At 39.5% G+C, this 17,051-nt stretch overlaps 3 protein-coding genes across 6 annotated transcripts; 2 read left to right on the forward strand and 1 right to left on the reverse strand.

The window, feature by feature from the left end:
• Positions 1-329: 329 nt before the first annotated feature.
• LOC131464666 (UDP-glucuronosyltransferase 2C1-like) lies at positions 330-4,844 on the forward strand. The gene is made up of 6 exons (XM_058637286.1): positions 330-1,089; positions 1,210-1,358; positions 1,440-1,571; positions 1,820-1,907; positions 2,984-3,203; positions 3,854-4,844. Exons 1-6 carry the CDS (start codon positions 369-371, stop codon positions 4,131-4,133), a joined length of 1,590 nt encoding a protein of 529 aa, XP_058493269.1. The 5' UTR covers positions 330-368; the 3' UTR covers positions 4,134-4,844.
• Positions 4,845-5,384: 540 nt separating this feature from the next.
• Positions 5,385-8,809, forward strand: LOC131464552 (UDP-glucuronosyltransferase 2C1-like). Its single transcript, XM_058637087.1, has 6 exons — positions 5,385-6,148; positions 6,266-6,414; positions 6,496-6,627; positions 6,927-7,014; positions 7,567-7,786; positions 8,495-8,809. The coding sequence occupies exons 1-6, from the start codon at positions 5,428-5,430 to the stop codon at positions 8,772-8,774; spliced, it is 1,590 nt and encodes a 529-aa protein (XP_058493070.1). The 5' UTR covers positions 5,385-5,427; the 3' UTR covers positions 8,775-8,809.
• On the reverse strand, positions 8,721-16,971 carry zgc:152968 (uncharacterized protein LOC564848 homolog). Of its 4 annotated transcripts, none has more exons than XM_058637085.1 (16): positions 16,697-16,971; positions 14,740-16,202; positions 14,559-14,654; positions 13,742-13,849; positions 13,591-13,669; positions 12,965-13,305; positions 12,257-12,394; positions 12,062-12,176; positions 11,902-11,973; positions 11,681-11,821; positions 11,418-11,531; positions 11,069-11,142; positions 10,885-10,989; positions 10,653-10,768; positions 10,361-10,499; positions 8,721-9,743 (listed from the first exon to the last, which is right to left on the reverse strand). In XM_058637085.1, the coding sequence occupies exons 1-16, from the start codon at positions 16,839-16,841 to the stop codon at positions 9,522-9,524; spliced, it is 3,468 nt and encodes a 1,155-aa protein (XP_058493068.1). In that variant the 5' UTR covers positions 16,842-16,971; the 3' UTR covers positions 8,721-9,521. The 4 variants fall into 4 exon arrangements, with proteins under 4 accessions (XP_058493068.1, XP_058493067.1, XP_058493066.1 ...); XM_058637084.1 differs by having other exon boundaries at positions 8,721-9,452; positions 9,623-9,743; positions 13,591-13,849; XM_058637083.1 differs by having other exon boundaries at positions 13,591-13,846.
• Positions 16,972-17,051: the final 80 nt, after the last annotated feature.

A 17,051-nucleotide genomic window follows, 5' to 3' on the forward strand; every position in this document is an offset into this window, starting at 1 on the left:
ATGTTGAGATGTTTCATGAGCTGCAAAAGTATTATTTTTTCCTCCTAGTGGTGCTATGGGTGAATACACCATGGGCATCTCTACCAAATGTCATGTTACACCATTCAATTGTTGATATTTCAATAAAAAGAGAAAACACGTTAACCACTTAGTAGCATTAAATGTAAAATTATGGAATTTTAAAGTAATCTGACTAACCTTTACCTGTTACCTCTAACCACACAGTATTTATAGCTTGTTACCCAATAGCATGCTGTACAAAGGGGATCTGTGAACTAGAGTTCAGCTTTGTGAAGTTAATAATTGCTCATCCCCAAGCACATTTTTAAAAGGATCAGGCTGCAGCAACATTTCCTCTAACAGTCACCATGAAGCTTCAACAGGACCTTTCCGTTTGTGTGCTGCTCGCTCTTTGTTTGACATGGAGTGTAAATGGGGGTAAAATTTTAGTGTGGCACACGGAGGCCAGCCACTGGATTAACATTAAGCCTGTGCTGGACACACTAGTCGACAGAGGACACCAGGTGACGGTCCTCATACCAAGTGCATCATTGTTCATGGACAGCAAGTCTTCAAGTTTTCATTACGAACCCTTCAACGTGTCAGTCTCAATGGAGGAGATGGAGAAATATCTTGATGACTACATGTACTTTTCCATGTATGAAATAGATCAAATGAACTACTTGCAGATGTACATCAAATACATGGATTTGATGAGGCAAGAACTGAAGTATTCCTTGAAGTATTTGGATGGAATTATTAAATCACAACCCATCATGAAGAAGCTGAAGGAAGAAAAGTATGACCTTCTTTTGGCTGACCCCATTTATGCCGGCAGTGAATTATTAGCAGATATTTTGGGCACCCCTTTGGTTTTTACTTTGCGCTTTTCCTTGGTCAATAACTGGGAGAGGCACTGTGGCCAGTTACCCGCTCCACCTTCTTTTGTCCCCGGTGATATGAGCAAACTAACCGACAAGATGGATTTCTCAGAGAGAGTGTGGAACACTTTATTCTATTTAATTAATGACCTGGCGATATATGATGTTAATTGGAAAGAATTAGATAAATATTACTCCGAATTCAAAGGTAAGCATCTTATTATACTTTCCTGTGTAACTGCATTGAATTCATTGGAATGCTTTGGAATTAGTCATCTCATCTTAGTTATTAGTGATGCAGTCATTCATTATTTTTGCATCATGACAGGGACACCCACCAGTGCCTGTGAGTTGATGGGTAAAGCAGACATCTGGTTGATGCGAACCTACTGGGACTTTAATTTCCCTCATCCCATCCTCCCTAACTTCAAATATGTTGGTGGAATCCACTGCAAACCTGCTAAACCTTTGCCAGAGGTAATGCTGTCTCAATTAGTGCAGGCCTGTAAATCTTCCATGGATTCACAGCAGGTTTGAAATGTATTTCTACTCTTGCAGTACATGGAAGAATTTGTGCAGAGTTCAGGAGACGCTGGCATCGTGATCTTCACTTTGGGATCTATGATCAAGAACATCACCAAAGAGAAAGGAAACATGATTGCCTCGGCCCTTGCTCAGATCCCACAAAAGGTCCGAAGATAGTTGGTGAATGCCATTATCTCAGTGGTGAATTTCTGTTTTCACTGATATATTTAAGATGATCATCAAAAATGGTACCAAATCACTTTGGTTTGATTTTGTGGTGTGCATAAAACCACAGTGGCAAACAGAGCATTTTACAAATAAAGACTTAATACATACTTTATTTCCCTCATAATTACTTTAAAAAAGTAAAACATTTTAATGACAAAATTGGCAATTTCTGTGTGTCATTATAGGTGCTGTGGAGATTCAAAGGAGAAAAACCAGAGACTCTGGGTGCCAACACTAGAATATATGACTGGATTCCTCAGAATGACCTGCTGGGTGAGTTAAACTTTAATAAAAAAGGCAAATACTGGTTAGCCCTTCACCCACTGGATGTTTCCAGCGTGAATATATTACACTTCATAACAAGTTCAGGCTGAACGGATGGTAGCTGTGCCTTGGACCAACAATGACAAAGCAACTGTGCACAAACGGCACACACCCACATACATGAGGTAGAGGCTTGTGTGTATAATAGTTTTTGCTTATGAGATTTGATTTAAGCAAATTCAAGAAATCATCAGTATAGATGACTATCCAAATACAAACAGGAGGCTGAGTAGGGTAAAACTATATGTTGCTGACGTGCTGGCTGTAAAAGCGTCAATAAACCACAGCTCCAAAGTACTGCGACTTGTAGTTTTATTTGCTTGTGAAGTACAAAACGTTGTCCAAGTGTGTGGTCTAAGCGGTCAGCAAAAAGTAGGACTTGCGTGTCCACCCCCTCTCCGTTCAAACACCAAAAATCTGCCAAGTGAACAGCCGATTTTACTACTACTCATGCTGATGTAACACCATGTGACTCATGTCCTCATGTGACCATTGACATAATTCACATGACATAGTGATAATTATAAATAAACGACCATGCAAGAGGCTGGCATCTATAAGCAGAAATAATCAGCCATGGTGGTATTAATCCACATTAAGGCTGTGAATTTCCTAATTATTACTCAGGTAATTACCAACTCAATATTAAATAAAGTATATAAAGTATCCTAGCCAGGATATGGCATTTGATCAGTCTTACAAAATATGTACATAACAGCAACAAAAGCAGTATACCAACAAACAGCAGCTCAGTAATAATACATTTCTGTTTTGTCAAACTGCATCAGTGTTTTTTGGGTGAAGAAATCAGAAATAATCAGCCAAGGCAGTATTACGCCACCTTAAGTTCTAGATGCCAGGATATGGCATTTGATCAGTCATGTATATAAAAAGTATGTTTTTTTTGTGCATGCTGGTTCTGAGACGAAACGCCAAACCTGACAAAATGATAAAACTGGCATGTGCAGAGTGGGTCAATAAGAACTTGAAAAAGAATTGCATCATGATCTTTGTCATCCCATCAGGTCACCCCAAGGCCAGAGCTTTCATCACTCATGGCGGCACAAATGGTATTTATGAGGCCATCTACCACGGTGTTCCCATGGTGGGCATCCCCATGTTTGCTGACCAGCCAACAAACATGGTCCATATGAAGACTAAGGGAGCTGCACTCACTGTGGACTTAAACTTCATGAAGACAGAGGACCTTAGAGATGCCGTCAATACTGTCATCAATGACGAATCGTAAGTTCTCTAACACATCTGCACCAAGTATCTTTTAAAGTGTTTGCTTTTAAAGTGTTTATCATTTAAGCATGTTGTAAAATAAATTAATGGTGAAATTAGACAGAGTGCCATAAAGGATTCATGATAATTAGGGTCTCTAGTCAAATTTATGACCTTTTTACCATCATAGTACAAAATATGAAGGTTCTGTCCTTTTGGCCCTTTCTCGTCTTCACTTTTTAAACCAGAATACTGTCCATCTTTATATAGTCTTGACAAAACTAATCACTTCCTGTGTGCAGTGCAGGAATGTCACTGGGCAACACAAGACCCCAACACCTCGATACAGAGAGAATCATGTGAAGCTGATCTTAATCAGCATTGTGTAAACTCATCAGACAATGGTTTAAATCTTTATGAACATTTGTATACATATAAAAGTTACAAACTACAGATTTAACTAAAATAATCAGAGAGTATTTATTTTGTTTGTTTGTCTAAAAACAATGTATATTTTTTGTGGTCAGAAAAAAACAAGACAACTTAAGGTGTCACCTTGAGTAATAATCAAGATTCTTGAAAAAAATAAATCAGTCTAAAGAACCCTGTCCTAGGTTAATTGCCAACAGAGTTTCAAGGTTCAAGTGCTAACAACCCCTGATAAACAGGTACAAGGAGAGTGCCATGCGGCTGTCCAGGATCCACCATGACAGACCCATAAGTCCTCGGGATGAGGCAATATACTGGATCGAGTTCACCATGAGAAACAAGGGTGCCGCACATCTGCGAGTCCAAGCCCATGAGCTCACCTGGTACCAGTATCACAGCCTGGATGTCCTGGCCTTCCTCCTCACCATTGTTCTGCTCACCACACTCCTCTTCATCAAGGCCTGCAGTTTCTGCTTGGGGAAGTGCTGTGGCAGAAAAGGAAAGACAAAAACTGAGTAGTGGGTTAAAAACTAAAATACTTGTCCTGTTGGTCTATGTCCTAGGTTTACTGGTCTATGGACCACTAATTCATAACTTAATAAACAAGAAGTTGTTTCCAATCGAGTTTGACAGCTTCTATGTTGAAACTCTTTTGCTTTGATGGTCATTTGAAGCTGAAGAGGAGCAAGACTTTTGTTTGTTTCACTTGTTTAGTAAACATTGAGTTGAGAAACAATAAAACCTCGACATTTCTCCGTTTGATTAGATTATTCATCTGTTGCCTCACAGAGTAATTAGTGCAATTGCTCACAGGTGTACACTACTTGTAACTGCACCTGAAGCTAATTAAGACATGAAAATCTAGATGCTCATTGGCTGTTGTGGTTTTGAAAGGAAGACACAACAGTACATTTCATTCTGTGCCTTTACTTCAACAATCATGACCTGCTCACACTATAGCAAACATGAACATGCAGGATATTGCATTTTTAACACAAACCAAATTATATGTAATCAAACTTAAAAGAAAAATAGCCTTCTCACATATGACATCCATCCTGTCATGTATGAACAGTGTGAGCATTGTTGTAACAGATGCAAAAACAAATCACAGTGATTAAGTGAGTTAAATAGCTTCACACATTTTATCTACACTCAAATATAATATAAAGCACACGTTGCCCTGTATATGAATAGTGCTTCTAGAAATAAACTTGCCATGCCCTATGATTGTGATGTTGTCTTTATTTGGATCTCAGATGGACAGCTGGCATGGTGGCTGCAAGTAATCCACACACCCATACCAATACCAATAAATTGCAACCTCCTGATGGTGAACTCACCTCTATTCTCAATTCCCTTCCCATAATGATAGGTACACTCCTCCTTGCAAACATTTTTGCCCGATCACTGAGTATGTGGCCCCACATCAACAGCAGATCCTCTTCAGAGCTTTTAACAAACAAAACAGAAAAAGCTCAGCACCAGAGAGAAATATGATGGGAGCTGCAACCTTTACTTGAAGTACAGGTAAAGTTAAAATGACAATGTCAAATGACAATGGTTTTATTTACTTTCAATAAAAAATGAAACATATTAACCTCTTAGTAGTAAGGGAAAGATTATGGCAAGTAATCTGATTTACATTGACCTTTTACCTCTAACCACACTTTATAGGGCTTGTTATTCAATTGCATGCTGTACAAAGGGGATCTGTGAACTAGAGTTCAGCTTTGTGAAGTTAATAATTGCTCATCCCCAAGCACATTTTTAAAAGGATCAGGCTGCAGCAACATTTCCTCTAAGAGTCACCATGAAGCTGCAACAGGACCTTTGCGTTTGTGTGCTGCTCGCTCTTTGTTTGACATGGAGTGTAAATGGGGGTAAAATTTTAGTGTGGCACACGGAGGCCAGCCACTGGATTAACATTAAGCCTGTGCTGGACACACTAGTCGACAGAGGACACCAGGTGACGGTCCTCATACCAAGTGCATCATTGTTCATGGACAGCAAGTCTTCAAGTTTTCATTACGAACCCTTCAACGTGTCAGTCTCCATGGAGGAGATGGAGAAATATCTTGACAAAATCCTATACTTTTCCATGTATGAAATGGATCAAATGAATTACTTGCAGTTGTACATCAAATCCATGTATATGATGAGGCATGATATGCAGTATACCTTGAAGTATTTGGATGGAATTATGAAATCAGAACCCATTATAAAGAAGCTGAAGGAAGAAAAGTATGACCTTCTTTTGGCTGACCCCATTTTCCCCGGCAGTGAGTTATTAGCAGATATTTTGGGCACCCCTTTGGTTTTTACTTTGCGCTTTTCCTTGGTCAATAACTGGGAGAGGCACTGTGGCCAGTTACCCGCTCCACCTTCTTTTGTCCCCGGTGATATGAGCAAACTAACCGACAAGATGGATTTCTCAGAGAGAGTGTGGAACACTTTATTCTATTTAATTAATGACCTGGTGTTATATGATGTTTCTTGGAAAGAATTAGATAAATATTACTCCGAAGTCAAAGGTAAGCATCTTATTATACTTTCCTGTGTAACTGCATTGAATTCATTGGAATGCTTTGAAAATTATCTCAATTAAGGTATTAGTGATGCAGTCATTCATTATTTTTGCATCATGACAGGGACACCCACCAGTGCCTGTGAGTTGATGGGTAAAGCAGACATCTGGTTGATGCGAACCTACTGGGACTTTAATTTCCCTCATCCCATCCTCCCTAACTTCAAATATGTTGGTGGAATCCATTGCAAACCTGCTAAACCTTTGCCAGAGGTAATGCTGTCTCAATTAGTGCAGGCCTGTAAATCTTCCATGGATCCACAGCACGTTTGAAATGTACTTCTACTCTTGCAGTACATGGAAGAATTTGTGCAGAGTTCAGGAGACGCTGGCATCGTGATCTTCACTTTGGGATCTATGATCAAGAACATCACCAAAGAGAAAGGAAACATGATTGCCTCAGCCCTTGCTCAGATCCCACAAAAGGTCAGAAGAGGATGTTGCATTTGATTTTATATTCCAGTGGTAACTTTCTGATGTAATTAAATACTGGCAGTTTTCAAAAACACTGGCTGATATATTTAAGATGATCATTTAAAAAAATAAGAAATGGTACAAAGTTACTATGGCTTTATTTTGTGGTATGCATACAACCACAGGGTAAGTGGCAAACGCAACATAATAATTTAATTACAACTTCCCTCATTATAATTACTTTGAAATAATGTGTTTTAGTATGTAATGACAAAATTAGCAACGTTTGAGTGTTTTTTGTGTCATTATAGGTGCTGTGGAGATACAAAGGAGAAAAACCAGAGACTCTGGGTGCCAACACTAGAATATATGACTGGATTCCCCAGAATGACCTGCTTGGTGAGTTTAACTTTAATAAAAAGGCGAGTACTGGTTAGCCATTTAATCACTGCTTCCAGTGTGAATGTGCACCTGAACTTGTTATCACCTCATAACAAGTTCAGGTTGAATGAATGGGAGTTGTGCCTTGGACTTGGACCAACAATAAAAAGCAACTGTGCACAAAGGGCACACACAGATCTACTTGAGGTTAGATGCTTGTGTGTATAATAGTTTTTGCTTAATGAGATTTGATTTAAAGTCTTTTCCAATATTCTGTCAGGTCACACACTCTACGTCTACGTAACCAAATCTCACCCCCACACTTTCAGGCACCTCAAAAGTCTCCCTTTATTTGTTCAAAAGTATGTTTTTTTTGTGCATGCTGGTCCTGAGACTAAACGCCAAACCTGACAAAATGATTTAACTGGCATGTGCAGAGTGGGTCAATAAGGACTATCTATGTTGGAAGTACATCTGAACATGAAGACACATACAACAGTGAGCCATGTCCTTTAACTGCCAGTCTGGGTTAGAAAAATAATTGCATCATGACCTTTGGTATCCCATCAGGTCACCCCAAGGCCAGAGCTTTCATTACTCATGGCGGCACAAATGGTATTTATGAGGCCATCTACCACGGTGTTCCCATGGTGGGCATCCCCATGTTTGCTGACCAGCCAACAAACATGGTCCATATGAAGGCTAAGGGAGCTGCACTCACTGTGGACTTAAACTTCATGAAGACAGAGGACCTTAGAGATGCCGTCAATACTGTCATCAATGATGAATCGTAAGTTCTCTAACACATCTGCACCAAGTATCTTTTAAAGTGTTTGCTTTTAAAGTGTTTATCATTTAAGCATGTTGTAAAATAAATTAATGGTGAAATTAGACAGAGTGCCATAAAGGAATCATGATAATTAGGGTCTCTAGTCAAATGTGTGACCTTACTTAACATCATAGTACAAAATATGAAGGTTCTGTCCTTTTGGCCCTTTCTCTTCTTCACTTTTTAAACCAGAAGACTGTCCATCTTTATATAGTCTTGACAAAACTAATCACTTCCTGTGAGCAGTGCAGGAATGTCACTGGGCAACACAAGACCCCAACACCTCAATACAGAGAGAATCATGTGAAGCTGATCTTAACCAGCATTGTGCAAACTCATCAGACAATGGTTTAAATCTTAATGAACATTTGTATACATATAAATGTTACAAACTACAGATTTAGCTAAAATAACCAGAGTTCATTTATTTTGCTTGTTTGTTTTTGTCGAAAATCAATGTATAGTTGGTCAAAAAAAACAAGACAACTTGGGTGTCACCTTGAGCAATAATCAAGATGTTTTTAAGAAATATATACTCGAATATGTGTTAGTGATGGACATTAGAAATTAGATATTTTATCTTCTAAGAATTCTGTCTAATGGAGTCTAATACAGGTTAATTGCCAACAGAGTTTCAAGGTTCAAGTGCTAACAACCCCTGATAAACAGGTACAAGGAGAGTGCCATGCGGCTGTCCAGGATCCACCATGACAGACCCATAAGTCCTCGGGATGAGGCAATATACTGGATCGAGTTCACCATGAGAAACAAGGGTGCCGCACATCTGCGAGTCCAAGCCCATGAGCTCACCTGGTACCAGTATCACAGCCTGGATGTCCTGGCCTTCCTCCTCACCATTGTTCTGCTCACCACACTCCTCTTCATCAAGGCCTGCAGTTTCTGCTTGGGGAAGTGCTGTGGCAGAAAAGGAAAGACAAAAACTGAGTAGTGGATTAAAAACTTAAATAGTTGTCCTGTTGGTCTATATCCTAGGTTTACTAGTCTAGGGACCACTAATTCATAACTTCGTAAGAGAGATTGACAGCTTCTTTGTTGAAACTCTTTTTGCTTCGATGGTCATTTTAAGCTGAAGAGGAGCAGGACTGTTGTTTCACATGTTTAGTAAACATCGACTTAAAAACACAATAAAACCTCTACATTTCTCCAGTAGATTATTCATCTGTTGCCTCACAGACTGATTGGTGCAATTGCTCACAGGTGCATACTACTTGTAACTGCACCTGAGGCTAATTAAGACATGAAAATCGAGATGCTCATTGGCTGTTGTGGGTTTGAAAGAAGGACACGCAACAGTACATTTCATTCTGTGCCTTTACTTCAATAATTATGACCTGCCTCAGCAGGTTTTCTGCTCACACTGTAGCAAACTTGAACACATGAACATGCAGAATATTGCATTTTTAACACAAACCAAATTATATGTAATCAAACTTAAAGAAAAACAGCCTTCCCATATGACATATTCAGATTTGCTTCAGAGAATCCATCTCATGTTTGAACAGTAGTGAGTATTATTTCAATTATTTTTTCAGTTTTCCATCTTTGGCCTTCCATAATATGAGCTCCATGCAGGCGGTAGCATCTTCTGCAGTGTCATGGCCACAAACTGAGAGAAACAGGAATACATTATTGTAATGATACAAAAAATATATATAAGTTATTGAGTTAAACAGCTTCAGACATACATTTTATTTACACTCAAATAGGATTGTAATTTTGTCTTTATTTGGATCATAACACTGTTATGGTGGCTGCAAGTAATCCATGATGACCCACCGCTCTCTTGGATGATCTTGCGCAGGTATTCAGCAGTGAGGTTGTTGAGGGTAAGCTTGTGAGGGGGGCCCAAGCGGTGGGGGAAGACCACTGAGGTGTCCACCATATTGCCATGAAATAACTACAGCAAAAAAGAATAAAAAAAAAAATATCTGATGTCCCCGTCTCTTCAAAACCTCTTTTGGAAAGCAAAAACTGTTTTTCCAAACCTTCTATGGACAGTTTAAAGCAGTGAAAAAATAATGACATTTAACATTAAGACTTGTGTTTTACGAGTTCTGGGTTATTTTAAGATTCGGCTCAGTACAAAAACCCTAACCCAAGAAACTATCCACACAACGAGCAATACTAAACTAAGTAAATATTATTGCAGCAATAATTATAATTCACCAATTACCAGTCATTGTGAAGGAGTACTTTATGCTAAAGATTTTAAATACATTGTCCTTGCCCCCCCCCCCCCCCAGCCCCATCAACGGTTTTGACTGAATGTTGATAAAAGCATTGTATGTAACAAAATTGCATTGAAATAACAATTCAGCAAAGACTTAACAGGAAAAAGCAATTGGGGGCAGACGAAGTTCACATGTTAGAGTTCCAAACCTTTTGATTTTAAACACTGGTTTTTAATACCCACAACTTGTATAGTATTATATGTGATGTGACTTCATTTTAAAAACGGATTTTGTTCAAGCAAGCAGCAAAAGGTCTGACATTGAGAATAGCTTTCTTAGTCACCTTCAGGGCACAGAGGTCCATTTCCAGGCCATGTCCGATCAGAATGGTGTCGGCACTAATGAAGCTCAATAAGGTCTCGTGCACCTCTCTGATCGATGTTTTGTTACTTTTCACATCCTCCACACTGATGCCTGAAAACCTACATAGGTAAAATGTCACAAGCTGTATCTTTAAAATTAAGTTCCCATTTATTTGTTACCCTACTGTCTGCTATAATTAAATCTAATGGGCCATTCACAAATAATTTTAGATGGAAGACAGGAGATTACATGTGACCAGCCTGTAACTTTACCTTGTGTTATAATCGATGACCTCATTATCAGGTCTGACGAAGGTGTCGTAGATAACTTGCAGACTAGAGTTGACCACCGTCACTCTGGACAGCTCCAGACCATGAACAGTGTAACACTATGAAGACAAACATTTGACAATGTGTTTAAGAGTAGAGTCAAGTAAAACAACTTATTTCTTTGGCACATCACGAGTTTCAAATGGTGAAAAAGGAGGACAGAAGCTGATGTCACCATTTCACAATCCAAGGAGTAGACCCCAGGACAGCTCTTATCCAAGGAATGTCTGGGGCTAGTAGACACAAACCCTTCTAGGCTGAGGGAGTCATGGACATGCAACTGTTGAGGATTAAAAAAAAAAAAAAAAAGCGTCATTACAGGATGTTTTTCGTTTGACATTTTAAGCATCATTTCCTACCTGAAACACTTGACATCCAGGTGCTCCCATGACTCCTTGACAGCAGCTGTAGCGAGTCTCCACTCCACCTGGCACTGCAAACATTACACAACATCCCAAATGCTCCAAAATGTTCTATAGACCTTAGAACATCGGTAACAATAAGTCACATGATTTAATCTAATCAGCAAGTGTGGCAAATGTTTGTCATTTATGAACCAAAATCATAAAAACTTTGCTGGTCTTTAAAACATCAGAATACTGGAAATATACAATTTTGAAAAGCAGCAATCAACCCAGAAAGATACTGACAAATCAATTGGTAATAAAAAAAAAACAATAAATTGTAGCCTCCTGATGGCAAACTCACCTCTATTTTCAACTCCTTTCCCATAATGATAGGTACACTCCTCCTTGCGAACATGTTTGCCCGATTGGCTCACAGAGTACGTGGCCCCACATCGACAGCAGATCCTCTTCAGAGCTTTTACCAAACAAAACAGAAAAAGCTCAGCACCAGAGAGAAATTTGATGGGAGCCGCAACCTTTACTTGAAGTATAGGTAAGGTTAAAGGGCGCCCTCTAGTGATGCTATATGAGAACAACATGACTTAGTTTGAGGTTTTCACTTACGGTCTGTGATGCCTTTTTTGGGGTCAGCAAACAGAGCAGCACAGCCAGGTTTCTCTGGGTGCTGGACAGGGAAGTTGCTCTCAATTAGCTTTTCCTCAGTCAAAAGATAATCCTTCAAACCCTCATACAATGCCATATCATCTGATGAGAATAAAACACACACACACTGAGAGGCTGTCAAAGTTTGACAAGACAAATGCATTCAAAGTAAACCGACTGACCATTTCCTCTCAACATCTCCCGGTGAAGTGGTATGTTGCCTTTGGATCCATGACCGTTTACCTCATCTCTACCTGCAGAGACAATTATATCATGAACTACATTTATATCGTGCACTACTACATTTCAGAAAGAATAATGTTCTTTTACTGACGTTCTCACCTTGAGCTGAAGCAGCGCTCAGATTCTTCAGCCTCTTTAGTGAATTAACAGCCACGCTCAAATATTTCAGCTTGTTCGCACTGCGATTGTACACTGTCCGTTCCTCGGCAACAGCCTATCAACAGTAAAACAGACAAAAATAAATTTGAACAAAGTTCTTTGTTGGTGAGAATGACATTGATGGCAAACACTCACTTTTTCAAAGGCATCATTGACATTGGCTGTTGTTTTGAGGAACTCCTCTGTAAATATGTTGACGTATCGCTGTCTGAGATCATGGGGAACTTTTTCTTTGGCGGCCTCTTGCTTCAGCTTACGTTTAGTTGGCACAGGCTGGGGGGGAAAAAAAAAAAAAAAAAAACATTTACATAAGTTAAACATACCTGACTTAGCAGATTTAAAGCTCTAGTCTGTAACATGTTTAAGACATTTTATTGTAATTGAAATCCTATTCACATACAGAAAGCCGACATAATATTGTCTGGGAGGGGGAAAACAAAAAAAACAGTAATAAACACAAATCATTTTGTTGACACTAAACAGATTGGCAAACATGCCAACCAGTGTGGTTTATTATGATAATGTTTAGTGTTTCCTTCCTTGACTCAAACATGGCGTTGTCTGTAGTAATAAAGCTGTCGGCCCAGTGTTTCTTCTCCATTACTCTGCTTCAAGCATTTGTCAGTGAGCCCACAATGGTAAGGGGCAGACTGCTACTCCAACATTTTGCGGATTTGTACTACACCTTCTCTCCTTTTCTACCCAACAACTTTTATTAATTGCTATCTGGGCATGAAGAGGATTTCAACAAAGAACAAGAAATCACCATTTCAAATACAAAGTATGGACTTGAACTTTACATTTACAGATGAGTCTATAAAATGTATTATGTACATTTCCTACCTTGGCAGCAACAGTATGGGCAGCAGGAGGAGTAGTAGTGGAGGCAGCTGGATTTGAATGTGCTGAGGCAGAGGCCAGTGAAGGTTTCCGAGTTTGAGCAGGAATGAGCACAGGTGCTGTTGTGTGGTATCTTTGCACAGGGGTTATTGCAGCTTTATGACAAAGTTGTTTCATACTAAGATGATTGCTCCTGGGCACGATTCTGACCGGAGTCAACACTGAGGTAACAGGGCTGGAACTTGAAGTTACAGGAAAAGGGAAGGTGCCCTCTGGGAGGATGAAGTGCAAGTTATTGCCTACTTCAATCACAGCAGTTCCCAAAGACAGGTAGTTTGTGTAAGCTTTATAATGAAGAAAAAAAAAACAGTCAGATGAGGCATTCAGGTGAAGCTGGTACAATACACCACAAAAAGAAATCGATAAAAGATCTGCAAAGAAATGGAAGTAAATTCAGCTTTACGAATACAGGTTAAATATATTTCATACATGTCGTAGATAAGATGTGATGGTGGAAAATACCTCTTTTTTCCTGTATTAGTTTCTTTTGGTTACAATTTGATAAATAAAGTTGAAGATCAGAAAAAGATGAAGAAAATGAATCTAGTCCACTACAGTCCGATGCTTACCATTTTGCACAGGGGCAGGTTGCGTGTCTACATGGGCATGAGTGGAAGGACCAGCAGTAGTCTGGGTCTCTTGCTTCTTCTGAGAGGTCATGGAGACAAATGCTTGACCACCCTTTATTGAAGCAGCCACCATGGAGGCTCTTTGCTGTACCTGCTGAATCTTTGAAGTGACTGAGGTCTGGGAGCCAAATCCTGAAGCCACTGGCCCACGCAGGGGGACCAATACCTGAGGCTCAGGTCTGATCTTCGCCATTGGCTGCTGAGTGAACAGGACCTTTTATGATTCCATGGTTCATTTATTCATGATTCTTGAGTGTTGTCATTTCATTGTACTCCTATGTTGACATAACTACCATCTTTACAATGTAAACGTGCTATGCCAAGAAATGCATATTTATATTTTCAAATGTCTTAGTAAAAATATCAAAAACATTTTATTTCTAACCATGCATACAACCACACAAATTGCTTTAAATATTTTCAGCATACAAAAATGTACTGACTATTCAAGTAAATGTCACATTTGCATTAAATCCAACTAGATAATACATTTTAGTGTTTTAGAGGTGCCTTGCATGATAAATGTCTACAGCAAGTCTCACTTAATAGGCTGTGATGTTGCTATAGGTGGGCCACGACAGGTCATTAAATACAAGTTTAAATAAAAGGAATAGTTTAAAGGAATCACTAGTGATAAAGCCATGAAATTTACATTACATATTTTGGGCTGATACAAACTATGGACCTAGTAGGTTTTCCACTGGTCACATTTGATAAAACACATGCTGGAGAAGTAGCTTTCAGGTGGAAAAAGGATTGTTTATTGGTGTTGAGTTTGAAATTGTTTGGTGGGCCACATAAGATTTCTTTTTACAATTTAAATCAGGCTGCACTGTTTAAGTTTGGGAAAGCCATGGCATTTTGATTATTTCAGATTAGCTCCTGCTACGTTCTAGTGTCGGATGTACCTCTGTATGTTTGGCTTCGTGAGCCACTCTCTTCTTTCCTGGTAACACTTGGGGAGCGACAGTCAACTCCTGCTTCTCTACATCCATAGTTCCATCCTAAAAAAACAAGGCGGGAGAAAAAAAATCCTATTGTTGACGAAATATATTAATCTTAGATCTTAAGTACCTTCAATATACTTACTGACAAACTGGTTTGCTCCTCACGTCCCTTCCCATCTTCATTATTTGCCTCCATGAAGATCCTGTAGCATTCTTCCATTGGGTCGCTGTCAGACAAGTCCATGTCAGAATAATTGAGCTCTTCCTCCTCGGAGCTGGAGATGGTAATAACGTCTTCTTTGCCAAATTCGACTAAAAGCTGCTCATTGGGTTCAGATGAATCGACTCCGTTTGCTAAATGTGAGTGATAGATGACAGATGTTTGATAATGGTTGCCAACTAAAGCTGGTTCTTTTTGCTCCTGATATATTACAGATGAGGTCTTGTTAATGAGTGCTCTATTCTGGCTGCCTGAAACCAGTGACGACACACTATTCTCAAGAGAGCAGTGGTTATAAACACTGTTCTGAGCTGGCACCTCCATTGTCTGGGTTGGCATGGTCTTTTGCCTGCACAGTGAATCCAAGTTTGAAGTTTTATCAAAAAATGAAATATTTGAGGAAAGATTATGTGGCTGTATGGTTTTCAGTTTTGCAACCCTAATGGATAGCTCACTTTCAGGCAGTTCACCTTGAAATGTGCTTTCTTCCCCTTCCACCTTCAGATTATTCAAACTCTGACCTTGTTGGTCTGAATAGACGGGTAGATTTGCAATTTTCTCACACTCACTTTCCAGATTCTCTAAACTTTCAGTTAGGTCAATTACATTACCACCAGCTGGTATATTTTCACACCCTTTGTTCTCATTTACACTGGACTGATATTGGCCTTTGTCAGCATCACAATGATTATAAACTTTAACTGCCGCCCGCACTGATACACATGGTGTGATCTGGTATGCCATAGCTTTTGTAAAGCATAATGGTGAAGAATCTAGTGAAATTTCTGCTGTTTTGAACTCATTTGTTTGTTCTACTGTGCCCTTGGAGTTGCCAGCAACACAAACAGGTTCCTGAATTCCAATTAGGTTTTTGTCAGGTGAGGGAGGAATGTCAATAATCAGGACACTGTCTTCATTTGAGTCAAGAGGCTCAGGAGACGGGGTATTAGCCTGAACAACTAGCCTTGTTTCTTGCACAATTTTAGGTTTCTGCTCCTTAACAGAGGTGCTGCAAGACCGTAAACCAGCAGAAAAGTTGGACAATGGGTCATACTCCAAGTCAGTCCTGGGTTTTGAGTTGTCAACAACATACTTCCTTACTTGGGTGTTTGTCTCATAAAAGTCTGTGCATGAAGACAGTCCACAAGAGCCTTTGTCTGCATTTTTACCAGCACTTTCAGACTTGGAATCAGAAAGACTACACACAGTATTTCTTTGGTCCACCCGTATGGTCTGGTAGCATGACAGTCGCCGTTGCTCCAGCTCCACCTCATGCCTGACAGTCTCAATCTCTTTGTTGATCCGTTCCAGCTCCTGGATGCTATCATCTACAGTCTCCTCTCTCACTGGTGCAGCACAGACAGATGAGTAGTAATTTCTGACTCCTGTTTAAAGGGAATACAGTAAAACATCTCATGTGTAGTGATATGAAGGCAAGTTAAGTAAACTGTCATAACATTGGGACACTGCTCATTTGATATTCCTAATGGCTTATAACTGCCATTCACTGAGAATGAACTGGTCACAATAGTTGCCCTCTTGAAAAGTGGGCCCCCATATATAAGAAGTGAGAAATATTGGCTTTTAAAATAGCTTTTGTCTGCTAATAAACTGATAGGTGTGCTCTTGATTTAAATCAAACAAACTGTCCAGCAGTAGGCTAGTTGTAGTTCTTCAAAGCTTTCTGCTGATTCAGATTCATTATGGCCAACAAAAAAGTCAAGTTAGTTCATAATATAATATAAAAATTAAATGACGTTTTATAACGCATTCATTTTTTTACCGTTGTATTGGAAGCCATTTAAAGGTTTAACAGGCTAAACAGACGAACGTATAGCAGATGTAGCATGCAGCAGCCAGCATACCTTTGAACACTGACCTGCTGAGTCGACCACTGTGGAGGAACCAGACACATCGTCCCGTACCGTGAAAGCATGTTTGTATGGGCAATGAGGTCGCTCACAAACCCCATATTTAGAGACAGGACATATTAAACCAGCAAAGAGACCCGACGAGGGAAACATCGGCAAAGACGTCACTTAGCAGCACGTTTAGCTCGGTTAATTAGCAGTTACTCAGCAACAGGTGGTGAAAGGCCAAGCGGAGACACCGGCTTCACTTATATAGGGATATGCGTGTAAAAAGAAAAACTATAACTGTGGTTTATTAAAATAACACGATTTATCTCTGAGGTCTAAAACTATTTTAAAAATATTTGTTATATTTGTTTTGTT

The sequence above is a fragment of the Solea solea genome, chromosome 8, assembly GCF_958295425.1.
Source record: "Solea solea chromosome 8, fSolSol10.1, whole genome shotgun sequence".
Lineage (NCBI taxonomy): Eukaryota > Metazoa > Chordata > Actinopteri > Pleuronectiformes > Soleidae > Solea > Solea solea.